At 38.2% G+C, this 13,451-nt stretch overlaps 1 protein-coding gene across 3 annotated transcripts in view; it reads left to right on the top strand.

Moving 5' to 3' along the window:
* SUGCT (succinyl-CoA:glutarate-CoA transferase) overlaps positions 1-13,451 on the top strand; it is a 777,817-nt gene that overhangs the window by 96,528 nt on the left and 667,838 nt on the right. For 2 of the 3 annotated variants that reach the window (XM_005679346.3, XM_018046996.1), the window contains exon 8: positions 9,032-9,175. The exons of the other annotated variant lie outside the window; for it this stretch is intronic. In XM_005679346.3, the coding sequence (XP_005679403.1) occupies positions 9,032-9,175 (144 nt within the window). The remainder of the gene's footprint in view (positions 1-9,031; positions 9,176-13,451) is intronic. 3 annotated transcript variants of the gene reach the window in all.

The raw sequence follows: 13,451 nt of genomic DNA on the forward strand, positions 1-13,451 counted from the left end.
CTAGGACATACTGCTTAACAAGGTCAGTAATGACCCATTTTTTAATGTTGTATTTCTACTTTTTATATTGAAAAGCACATAAGTTAAATAGACTTGTGTCTATTTATAGATACAAGACAAAATATATACACAAAATATTTTGATGCATATACAACCCATGTAGTAACAGTGGCTGTGCCTAAATTGCCCATTTATCCTCAAATACATTTATTAAGGATTGTGAGTGATGAATTCCTATACCCATTGACATAAAATTTGTTCAATTGCTAAATCGTGTCTGACTCTTTGTGACCCCAGGGACTGCAGCACTACAGGCTTCCTGTCCTTCATATCTCCCAGAGTTTGCTCTCATTCATAGTTCATTGAGTCAGTGATGCTGTACAAACATCTCATTCTCTGTTGCCCCCTTCTCCTCCTGTCCTCAATCTTTCCCGGCATCAGGGTGTTTTCCAGTGAGTCAGCTCTTTGCATCAGGTGGCCAAAGTACCACCCCATTTTTCTTAGATTTGAGGAGAAGGGATGCATTGGCTTGCACTGTCACAGCATTAGGGTTTCAACGGGCTCCAGATGTAGAGCTCCATTTCAGGCGTATCCACAGCCCCTTCTCTGATTCTGCCTGATTGCACCTGGGAATACTTAGTCATTCGACAGCCGCAGTGTGGTTCTCTGTGGGGTTTCCTGCCTGCTAAATGGTAATTTATTTTTACTTCCTTATTCTTCTGGCATGCTGACAATTCTTAGATGACAGGAATGTGATTATGAAGGATTTCCAGTGTATGAGCATAGTCATCTCTGAATTATACTAGAATACGAATGGGTATGGCTTCTTTAATTATAGTTACCAAACAGCCCTGGATGAATTATAACTTCTAGAGTTCCACTAAATATATGTTCTTTTGTTGTTGTTGTTCAGTCACCCAGTCATATCTGACTCTTTGTGACCCCATGGACTGTAGCACACCAGGGCTCCCTGTCCCTCACCATCTCCCGAAGTTTGCCCAAGTTCATGTCCATTGCATCGGTGATGCCATCCAGCCATCTCATCCTCTGATGCCCTCTTTTTCTTCAGTGCAAGAGACATGTTCTTCAGCAGGCCTTTAAAAAGATTTTTAAAATTAATTTTATTTTTATTTATGTTTATTTTTCTGTTTTAATTACCAGCATCATGATGGTATTAATATTTAAACAATGAAAAAGCTTTATGGAGACATTCATCCATTTAAAGTGTACAATCCAATGTTTTCTAGTATATTCACAGAGTTGTGCAATCAATTTTAGGACATTTTTATCATCCCCAGAAGAAACTCTAGGCCCATTAACAGTACTCCCTACTCCTTCTTGCTCATAGCCCTGGGTTCTACTTTTTCTCTCTATGGATTTGCCTATTATGGATGTTTCATAAAAATGATATATAATGTGTGACATTTTGTGACTGGTTTCTTTCTCTTAGCTTAATGTTTTCAAAATTCTTCCATGTTGTAGTATTATTAATTCTTCATTTCTTTTTATTGCCTAAAATATCCTATCATATAGCTATACCACACTTTATACATTTTTCAGTTGATGGACATTTGGGTTACTTCCACTCTTATGTTACTGTGAATAATGCTGCTATGAAAATTTGTGCACATGTTTCTTGGGAGAACATATGTCTTCGTGTGTGTGTGTTAGTCACTCAGTCATGTCTGACTCTGTGACCCCATGGACTGTAGCCTGCCAAGCTTCTCTGTCCTTGGGATTTTCCAGGCAAGAATACTGGAGTGGGTTGCCATTTCCTTCTCCAGGGGATCTTCCCAACTGAGGAATTGAACCCAGGTCTCCTGAATTGCAGGCAGATTCTTTACTCTCTGAGCCACTGGGGAAGCCCCATATGATTTCATTCTCTGGGTTAAATACCTAGAAGTGAAATTGCTGGGTCATGTGTTAACTTGCCAGTCTTTTTTTTTTTTTCACAGTGTCTACACCATTTTGGGTTTCCCAGGCAGTGCTAGTGGTAAAGATATAAGAGATACGGGTTTGATCCCTGGGCTGGGAAAATCCCCTTGAGGAGGGCATAGCAATCCACGCCAGTATTCTTGCCTGGAGAATCCCTATGGACAGAGGAGCCTCGTGGGCTACAGTCTGTAGGGTGGCAAAGAGTTAGACATGACTGAAGCAACTGAGCACGCATGCAGCATGCACACCATTTTACAATCCCACCTGCTAACACTTTTATTATTTCTCTTTTTCATGATACCCATTCTAGTGGGTGTGATACGGCATCTCATTGTGTTTGTTTGTTAGCTAGTTTGTTTAATGTTTATTTGGCTGCTTTGGGTCTTAGTTGCAGCATGCAGGATCTTTTTAGTTGTGGCATGCAAACTTTTAGTTGTGGCATGTGGGATTTAGTTCCCTGACTAGGGATTAAACCTTCCCCCCTGCATTGGGAGGGCAGAGTCTTAGCCAGTGGACCACCAGGGAAGTCCCACTCATTGTGGTTCTGATTTGCATTTCCCTGGTGGCTAATGATATTGAGTATCTTTCAATGTGCTTATTTGTCATTGGTATATCTTCTTTGGAGAAATGTGCATTGAAACCCTCCGCTAATTTTTCAGTTGGATTGTCTTTTTATTGTTGAGTTGTAAGCTCGTAGTGGTTTTCATTTGCATTTCCCTGATGGCTAATGATGCTGAACATCTTTTCATACATTTAATGACCATTTGTAGATCTTCTTTGGAGAAATGTCTATTCAATTCTTTCCCCATTTGAAAAATGATTGTCTTCATATTGGGGCTTCCCTGGTGACTCAGATGGTAAAGAATCTGGCTGCAATGCAGGAGACTTGGGTTGGATCCTTGGATCAAGAAGATTCCCTGGAGAAGGGAAAGGCATCCCACTGCAGTATTCTTGCCTGGACAATTCCACAGACAGAGGAGCCTGGCAGGCTACAATCCATGGGGTCACAAAGAGTTGGACACAACTGAGCTACTAACGCTTCTACTTTGTCTTCTTACTGAGTTATAAATATTCTTTATAAATTCTGTTTATAAGTTTCTTACCAGATATGCGAGTTGCAAAAAATTTCCCCCATTTTTTAATCTGTTCATTTCTTTGATTGTTTACTTTGAAACACATGTGACTCTTATTTTCATCATGTACCATTTATCTTTTTTTCTTTTGTTGCCATTGAGTGAGTGAAAGTTGCTCAGTCGTGTCCCGACTGTTTGTGAACTCTCCAGGCTAGAATACTGGAGTGGGTAGCCTTTCCCTTTTCCAGGGGATCTTCCCAACCCAGCTGAACCAAATAGGTGTCATATCTAAGAAATCAGTGCCAAATTGAAAATCATGAGGATTTACTGCTATATTCTTTTTTTAAAAAAATTGTTTTAGCTTATATGTTTAAGCCTATTGTCCATTTAGAATTAATTTTATATATAGTGGGGCTTTCCTAATAGCTCAGTTGGTAAAGAGTCCGCCTGTACTGCAGGAGACCTGGGTTCGATCCCTGGGTTAGGAAGACCCCCTGGAGAAGGGAAAGGGTACTCACTCTAGTATTCTGGCCTGGAGAATTCCAAGGACTGTCTAGTTCATGGGGTCGCAAAGAGTTGGACACGACTGAGCAACTTTCACTTTCACTTCATACGTAGTGAGAGGAGGGAGTCCAACTTCATTCTTTTACCCACTGTTTGAGGACTGTATGCTTGTCAAAATCGAAGGTGAGAATTTCCATTGTCTGTGCTTCTGCCTATGCCATCCATGCCATCTTGTTTTGTAGTAAGTTTTAAAATGGGAAGCATGTGTCCTCCAACTTTGTTCTTCTTTCTCTAGATTGTTTCGGTTATTCTTTGTCCCTGAAATTTCCATATTAATTACTTTCTAAGACACCTAGGATTTTGATAGGTGAAATTGTACTAAATCTGTAGATCAATTTGAGGAATAGTACAATATTAACAATTTTGAATCTTTTGAATCATGACAGTGAGGTGTCTTTCCATTTATTTAGATCTTCTTTAATTTCTTTCAACCATATTTTGTAGCTTTCAGAATATGTTTGTATTTTTTTTGTTAAATGTATTCATATTTTATTTTTCTTGATGCTATTATAAGTGAAATTGCTTCTTAATTCCATTTTTGGTTTATTTATTCTTTACTGTGTATAAAAAATATTAATTTCTCTATGGTGCCTTGTATCTTGCAAACTTGCTAAACTCACTTATTTGTTCTAAGAATTTTCTTAGTGGCTTCCTTTGGATTTTCTGTATAAATAAGTATGTCACCTGCAAATAAAGTTAGTTTTCTTTCTTTCTTTCCAGTCTTTTTTTTTTCTTTTTTTCTTTTTCTTCCCTAACTGCACTGGTTAAAACCTACAGCATAATGTTTAGTTGAAGCTATGAGAGCAGACATCCTTGTCTTGTTCCTAATGAGGACAAACATTCAGTCTTTCACCTTTAACTATGATTTTAACTTTTCTTCACATTTACCCTTTAAGGGCTTGAAGAATCTTCTTCTATTCCTAGTGTGTTGGTGTTGAATATTTTCTTATGAAGGGTTTTGAGTTTTATCTTATGCTTATGTTGACTGTTGTAGTTCAGTCGCTAAGTTGTGTCCACCTCTTTGCGACCCCGTTGACTGCAAACCTGCCAGGCTTCCCTGTCCTTCACCATATCCCTGAGTTTGCTCAGATTCATGTCCATTGAGTCAGTGATACTATCTAACCATCTCATCCACTGCTGCCTCATTTTCCTTTTGCCTTCAGTTTTTCCCAGTATCAGGATCTTTTCCTATGAGTTGACTCTTCATATCAGGTGGCCAGAGTATTGGGGCTGCAGCTTTAGCATCAGTCCTTCCAGTGAATATTCAGGATTGCTCCCCTTTTTTTCTATTTACTCTTTAGTTTCAGTAGTTTGTATCTTTTTAGGAGTTTGTCCATTTCATCTAGGTTATCAAAATTGTCAGTGTATAATTTTTCATTTTATTTCCATATAATACTTTTTATTTCTGCAAGTTGTTAGTGATGTCCTTCTTCCATTCCTGATGTTAGTAATTTGAATAGTCTCCTTTTTTCCTGGACGATTCAGCTAAAAGTTCATCAGTTTTACTGATCTTTTCAAAGAGCCAACTGTTCATTTTGTTGATTTTCTCTGTTAGGATTCTATTCTGCATTTCATTAGTTTTGTTCAAATGTGTATTATTTCCTTCCTTTTGCTTGCTTTAGTTCAGTTTGCTCTTCTTTTTCTGATATCTTAAATTAGAAAACTAGGTAACCGATTTGAGATCTTTCTTCCTTTTTTAAATTGGTATTTACAATTCTAAATTTCCTTCAAATACTGCTTTAGCTGCATCCAGAAATACTGTTATGTTGTGCCTTTATTTTCATTATCTTGAAGTATTTTCTAATTTCTTATATGATTTCCTCTGTTACTGGTGTTTTGGGAATACATTGTTTACTGTCCACATAGTTTTGAGTTTCTCAAATATGCATGTTATTTACTCTAAATTCATTTCATTGTGATCTGAGAACATATTTTGTATGAACTCACTCACTTAAAATTTATTTTAGCTTGTCTTATGGTCTAGGATATGGTCTGTAGAGAGACCTAGAGAATGTTCCATGTGCACTTGAGAATGTGCATTTTATATCTATTAGATATACTTGGTTTATAGTGTTGTTTAAAATTTTTATTTCTCTTTCTAATCCTCTGTCTAGTTGCATTGTTCACTATTCATATTTCAGTTTTGACATCCCTACTAGTGTTCCTGAAGGGTTGATTTCTCTCTTCTGATCTGTCACTTTTGCTTTCTGTATTCTGGTGGTTCAGTTTTGGGGTGCATGTATGCTTTTGCTATACTTCCTCATGCATTGATCCTGTTTTCATTATAAAATCTCTCTGTTTTTCTCTGGTAGCTTTCTTTTTGTTTCTTTTGAGCCTGTTTAGTCTGATATTCATACAGTCACTCCAACATTCTTATGTGTGCTGTTTGCATGATATATTCATTACCATGCTTTTATTTTCAGCCTATTCATATCTTTGAATCTAAAAAGTGTCAGCAAGTTTCTTTACTTAAAAACAAAACTCTTTAAAGAAAATTGGATTATCATTGCTTTACAATGTTGTTTTAGTTTCTGCTGTACAACAATGTGAATCAGCTGTATGTGTACATATATCCCCTCCTTCTTGCACCTCCCTCCCCTCCATCCCACCACCCTAGGTCTTCACAGAGAGCAAGCCTCTTTAAATTAGTATTTCATTTGGCACAAATTGTCATTTTTCAACAGTGGCAATTTTGTTTCTAATATATGGATGACAATGTTTATTTAATGGTCAAACATCTCACTATTATGCTGGATAATGTAATGATGTTTTTAGAATATTAGGTATAGTCTTTGCTTTTCAGGAAATTTAAAATATAATATAAAAGATTTATTTTCTTATTTGTCCCTATTTGTCTGAAAAGTATGGCAGGGAAAATGTGATTATATTAATATTATTGTGAGAAAGCAGGTGATGTCTATAAACTTAAGTTTGAACTCACCTCTCATGTTTAATATATTAAAGTCTTAAATCCAAATGATGGTATTAATTTTAAATTTATGGATTCATGCCATTATAAGTTTTGCCAGTAATAATAGAAGATTCCGAGAAATTTCCAATTTTTGTGGCACTATCTTCCTTGAAATTGTGTTGAGAAGCAGGGGAAGAAAATTGTTGTTTATTAACTAAGTTGTGTCTGACTCTTTTGCAACCCCACAGACTGTAGGCCATCAGGCTCCTCTATCCATGGGATTTCCCAAGCAAGAATACTGGAGTGGGTTGCCATTTAGTCTCACTTACTTGCTTTTGACCTATTCAGCTGTCTTGTAAGATGGTTAGCATAGTTTGTGTATAGACTTCAGAAAAGGAAAAATTAGCTTCTGAAAATGACTGAACAACAGCTGGAATTAATGAATAAGGAGGTGAATGAATGATTGTGTCAACCAGGTGAACTGTGAAATGTAGATTTTATAGGCATTATGTGCAATGAAAGAGTTAGCATAATTCAAGGTAGTAAAAAATAGAAACTGATTCAACAATGATTAATAATAATGTTGATAAAAAATTTGATAGCTAATTTTTATGGGTACTTCCTATTTGCCTTGTTGTTCAGTGACTCAGTCATGTCCAGCTCTTTGCGAACCCATGGACTGCAGTATGCTAGGCTTCCCTGTCCTTCACCATCTCCTGGGTTTGCTCAAACTCCTGTCCATTGAGTCAGTGATGCCATCCAACCATCTCATCCTCTGTCATCCCCTTCTCCTCCTGCCTTCAATTTTTCCCAGCATCAGGGTCCTTTCTAATGGGTCAGATCTTTGCATCAGGTGGTCAGAGTACTCGAGCTTCAGCATCAGTCCTTCCAATGAATAGTCAGGATTGATTTCCTTTAGGATGGACTGGTTGGATCTCCTTGCAGTCCAAGGGACTCTCAAGAGTCTTCTCCAGCACCACAGCTCAAGAGCGTCAATGTTTTGGTGTCCAGCCTTCTTTATGGTCCAGCTCTTACACCCATGGAGTCCATGGGGTCGCAAAGGGTGGGATACGACTGAGCCACTTTTCCTTTCACTTTTCTCGCACCCGTACATGACCACTGGAGAAACCATAGCTTTGACCAGATGGGCCTTTGTTGTCAAAGTACTGTCTGCTTTTTAATGTGCTCTCTGGGAAATGGCAACTCACTCCAGTATTCTTGCCTGGAGAATCCCATGGACGGAGGAGCTTGGTGGGCTACCGTCCACGGGTCGCAAAGAGTTGGACACGACTGAGCAACTTCACTTTCTAGGGCTTCCCTGGTGGCTCAGCTGGTAAAGAATCCACCTGCAATTCAGGAGACCTGGGTTTGATCCCTGTGTTGGGAAGATCCCCTGGAGAGGGGAATTGCTTCCCCCTCTAGTATTCTGGCCTGCCGAATTCCCTGGACTGTGTAAACCATGGGGTAGCAAAGAGTCGGACATGACTGAGTGACTTTCACTTTCATGATTATCATAGCTTTTCTTCCACAGAGCAAGCATCTTTTGCCTGGTACTATTCTGATATCTTTACATATGGGTCAAGGATTGGATTGTCAACTAACACTGACATAAATTGAAGACATTAATAAGTATTAAAACTTTACTTAAATATTGTGTCATTGTGAGGGCTTCTCTTAATGTCTAGAAGCTCCTTCTGCTTCTCCTGTGCCTTTTGATTGCTTGAATCCTTGAAATTATAAGTAATATATTTACAGTCTATTTATCATATTTCTCAACCCACCCTCTACCAACCAAACTAAACAAAACCAAATGTAATAAAATGTTTCAAAAGCATGTCTGAAGTTCCCTCTTAATATATTTTACAGTGGGAAGCTTTTATTTCATTTGGTTTTGTTTAGTTGGGTTGGTAGGGGGTAGGTTGAAAAATATGATAAATATATAGTAAATATAAATACATTCTTGCCACCAACAGATATCCACAACAGCAGTTTGTTGCATTTCTTTTGTGTGTATGTGCACATGGAGAAGGCAATGGCACCCCACTCCAGTGCTCTTGCCTGGAAAGTCCCATGGATGGGGGAGCCTGGTGGGCTGCAGTCCATGGGGTCGCTGAGAGTCAGACATGACTGAGCGAGCTCACTTTCACTTTTCACTTTCATGCATTGGAGAGGGAAATGGCAACCCACTCCAGTGTTCTTGCCTGGAGAATCCCAGGGACGGGGGAGCCTGGTGGGCTGCAGTCCATGGGGTCGCTGAGAGTCGGACACGACTGAGCGACCTCACTTTCACTTTTCACTTTCATGCATTGCAGAGGGAAATGGCAACCCACTCCAGTGTTCTTGCCTGGAGAATCCCAGGGATGGGGGAGCCTGGTGAGCTGCTATGGGGTCGCACAGAGTCGGGCACGACTGAAGCGACTTAGCAGCAGCAGCAGCAGCAGCACACGATATACAATTCTTTCTTTTATTTGACCTTAGAATATTTGTGAACTTATATGATGGTTTTAATTTTCAATTTGTGTTTTCCTTAACCCAACCCTCAAATCAGGATGGAGATCCAGTTCGTCCAGGAGTGGCCATGACTGATCTTGCCACTGGCCTTTATGCCTATGGAGCCATTATGACTGGATTGATACAAAGATATAAAACCGGAAAAGGACTGTTCATTGATTGTAACCTACTGTCATCCCAGGTACCAATCCAAATAACATTTCAGATAATGGAGTAAAAACATGTATCTGTGTTATACGTTTTCATATCAAATCCTATGGTCATGTGCAAAAACAAACAACAAAACAAGAGGAACTGCTCCTCCCCCCCCCAAAATAAAAAGCAAAAGCTGTTCTGTTTTTGTGTCCTTGATGTTGTAATATTAAAATAAGTGGACCACAAAAATTTTGTTATAATGTAGATATTGCTGTTGAACCAGAATTCTAAAGACTGTTTTTATTAGGTCTGTTACTGTTTTTGAGACAGAAATGCAGTTGTCATCTTTTTTGTGCCATAGACCATTTAGGTAGTCTGGTAAAGTCTATAGACCTTTTCTCAGAATTATGTTTTTGAAGGCATAGAATGAGATGTTTAGAATTACAAAGGAAGCCAATTATATTGAAATACAGTTATTTCAATGTAAAAGCCAAATTGTGTTATAATAGTACATACGATTTTTCATTAATACATTAAAATAGAATATATATTATATTATATTAAAATATAACATTCATATAATATATTATATAATATATAAATAATATTATATTCAGTTCAGTTCAGTTACTCAGTCGTGTCCAACTCTTTGCAACCCCATGAATTGCAGCACTCCAGGCCTCCCTATCCATCACCAACTCCCGGAGTTCACTCAGACTCATGTTCTTCGAGTCCGTGATGCCATCCAGGCATCTCATCCTGGGTCATCCCCTCTTCTTCTGCCCCCAATCTCTCCCAGCATCAGAGTCTTTTCCAATGAGTCAACTCTTCGCATGAGGTGGCCAAAGTACTGGAGTTTCAGCTTTAGCATCATTCCTTCCAAAGAAATCCCAGGGTTGATCTCCTTCCGAATGGACTGGTTGGATCTCCTTGCAGTCCAAGGGATCCTCAAGAGTCTTCTCCAACACCACAGTTCAAATGCATCAATTCTTCGGTGCTCAGCCTTCTTCACAGTCCAACGCTCACATCCATACATGACTACTGGAAAAACCATAGCCTTGACTAGACGGACCTTAGTCGGCAAAGTAATGTCTCTGCTTTTGAATATACTATCTAGGTTGTAATATTATATTTATATAATATAATAATAATATAATAACAATATTTATATTATATTAAAATATAATATAATATTATATTTATATAATATATTAAAATAGAGGATTCAGTAACCATTGCGGTTTTAAAGTAGTGACTGAAGTAACTATCATATGATAAGAAAATATGCTTAATATTTACTGGTAATCAAGTCATACTTAGGCACTGCTCATACTCCTGTGGTTTGTTGCCCATGTTGATAATGGAATAAAATGCTAAATTTACCAACAAAGGTTCATATATTCAAAGCTGTGGTTTTTCCAGTTGTCATGTATGGACATGAAAGTTGAACCCTAAAGAAGCCTGAGCGCCAAAGAATTGATGCTTTTGAATTGTGGTGTTGGAGAAGAACACTGAGAGTCCCTTGCACTGCAAGGAGATCAAACTAGTCAATTCTAAAGGAAATCAGTCCTGACTATTCATTGGAAGGACTGGTGCTGAAGCTGAAGCTCCAACACTTTGGCCACCTGATATGAAGACCTGACCCATTAGAAAAGACCCTGATGCTGGGAAAGAGTGAAGGCAGGAGGAGAAAGGGATGACAGAGGATAAGTTGGTTGGATGGCATCACTGACTCAATGGACATGATTTGAGCAAGCTCCGGGAGATGGTGAAGGACAGGAAAGCTTGGTGTGCTGCAGTCCATGGGGTCACAAAGAGTCGGACATGACTGAGCAATTGAACAACAACAACAACATACTCCTGTGGTTTGTTGCTTACGTTCATAATGGAATAAAATGCTAAATTTAATTTAGAGGTTATTGAAAATAAAGGTATAATTTTTTCCATTCAAGTTAATTACTTCCCCAAATTCTTTCCATAAGCTCCAGATTAAGAGCACTTGGTTTGTATTGCTGTCAGTTATGTTATGCCAAACGCTAAGCACTAAGCAGGTTGAATAAAAGGGTTATTTAACTCACTTTCAAATTGACATTTTGCCTACTTTTCACTGGATGAGACCTAGATGTTGTACCGTATGTGGAGGTTGCTTCTGAATAATTTTTCAGGGAGAGGAAAAAAAGAAAATATCTAATTTGTTTGAGGAGAATTTTAGTGAAGGAAAAAATACTTTGTAGAAACCTCTGTTGGGAATTTCAGATTTAAATGGCATACATGGGAAAATAGTAAACTTGGAACTCTCTTTTGGAGACTTTTTATTTTCTTTTAGACAAAATTAAGGTGGTATATAGAGGCAAGAAACATTAATATGGTTGAAGATAAATACTATTAATGGGTTTTCATTCCTAGCTTTGAGTTACAGTCAGAGTTTTAATGGTTATATAAAAGGGTGAAAGAACTCTCTCCAAATAAATGATCTATCTCCTTAACAGAGAGGCAGAGGTTAGGTATGGAGTGAAATTGAAAGTCTTTTCTTCCTTCCCTTAATTTTATAGCTGCAAGGAACCTGAAATAGGTTAAGTCACTGCATAAAAACTGCACACCCAGTAAATATGGAATCTATGAAGGTTTCATGAGTTTGTGACCTATGCAGTCACAGAAGGCACTGGGCTTAATTTAAATGCTCTGCTGTCACTGCCTTGAGATTCTTAATAATTTTTAAAATTGAAATATAATTGCTTCATAATGTTGTGTTAGTTTCTGCTATACAACAAAGTGAATCAGCTATATGTGTGTGTATATATATACTCACAGAACACTGAGCTGAGCTCCCTGTGCTGCACAGCAGCTTTTCACTGCTGCTGCTGCTGCTGCTGCTAAGTCGCTTCAGTCGTGTCCGACTCTGTGCGACCCCATAGACGGCAGCCCACCAGGCTCCCCTGTCCCTGGGATTCTCCAGGCAAGAACACTGGAGTGGGTTGCCATTTCCTTCTCCAATGCATAAAAGTGAAAGGTGAAAGTGAAGTCGCTCAGTTGTGTCCAACTCTTAGCGACCCTACGGACTGCAGCCTTTCAGGCTCCTCCGTCCATGGGATTTTCCAGGCAAGAGAACTGGAGTGGGGTGTCATTGCCTTCTCCGAGCTCACTAGCTATCTGTAATAGTTTCGAATGAGAGGCCCTACATTTTTCATTTTGCCTCGGTACTCACAAATTATGCAGCCAGTTCTGTATTTGAGGTTCTACCTAGGTCTCCTAATCTTTACTTGGACTGCTTTTCTTATAGTATGTCAATTCTTAACTTGGGAAAAAAATTTCTTGTAGAGTATTATAGAGTTTAATTCTCTTTTGACACCTAACACAGTGATTCACAATCTGGAGGTGTGTGCTTCCCTGGGGGTGGGAATGAAGGTGGGTGAAGTCACTGGTGGGGCTGTTTCAAAGTGAGAGTACAGTAAGTACAGACTCATGCATACTTAGAGTGTGTGTCTAAATTTGTTGTTTGCATTGCTCCCTGAGGCTGTAAGTTCCATGTGTGCAGGAGTAATGTTCGTTTTTATTTATGTTTATGGCCTCTTCAAAGCCCAAGTATTTGTCAAATAGCAGGTCTACCAATCTTTGGAGATAAGTCAGAGAACCACTGTTACCAGCGGATATGCCTCATATCCCTTAGATTTGCTAGGGAAAATTAGAAAAAAGTAGTGAACGATTGACTTAGGATAAGTACTTGATAAACAACTAATGATGAAATGATTTGCTTTTGGTGAATCCAATAGCAGTGATTTAGCCTATTGTGTTACAGGTAACCCAGTCAGAGGTTGCTAAAATCACTAGTGTATTTAAGACTCATTAGCTATCTGTTTATAATTGACATAGAACATTATATTAGTTTCAGTGTAAACATGATGATCTGGTATTTGTATATATTGTGAAAGGGTCATCATAATAAGTCTAGTTAGCTTCCATCACTATATAAAGTTACAAATATATTTTTCTTGTGATAGCTTTTAAGATATACTCTTAGCAACTTTCAAATGTGCAATATAGAGTCACCATGCTGTATTTTATGTCTCCTTAACTTTAAAATTTTATTATTGCAAGTTTATGCCTTTTGACCCCCTTCACCCATTTTGCACACCCCCTGTCCCTCACTTCAACCATCAATATATATATATGACTTTGGTAGTTTTTAAAATAAAAATTAAAAAAAAATTTAGATTCCACATATAAGTGAGATTCATTGATGGACACTTATTTTGTTTTCATAACTTGGCCAATGTCATTAACTACCCTTTAACAATAAAAATCTATTATGTCTTATTTTAGGG

The sequence above is a fragment of the Capra hircus genome, chromosome 4, assembly GCF_001704415.2.
Source record: "Capra hircus breed San Clemente chromosome 4, ASM170441v1, whole genome shotgun sequence".
In the NCBI taxonomy this organism is placed as follows: domain Eukaryota; kingdom Metazoa; phylum Chordata; class Mammalia; order Artiodactyla; family Bovidae; genus Capra; species Capra hircus.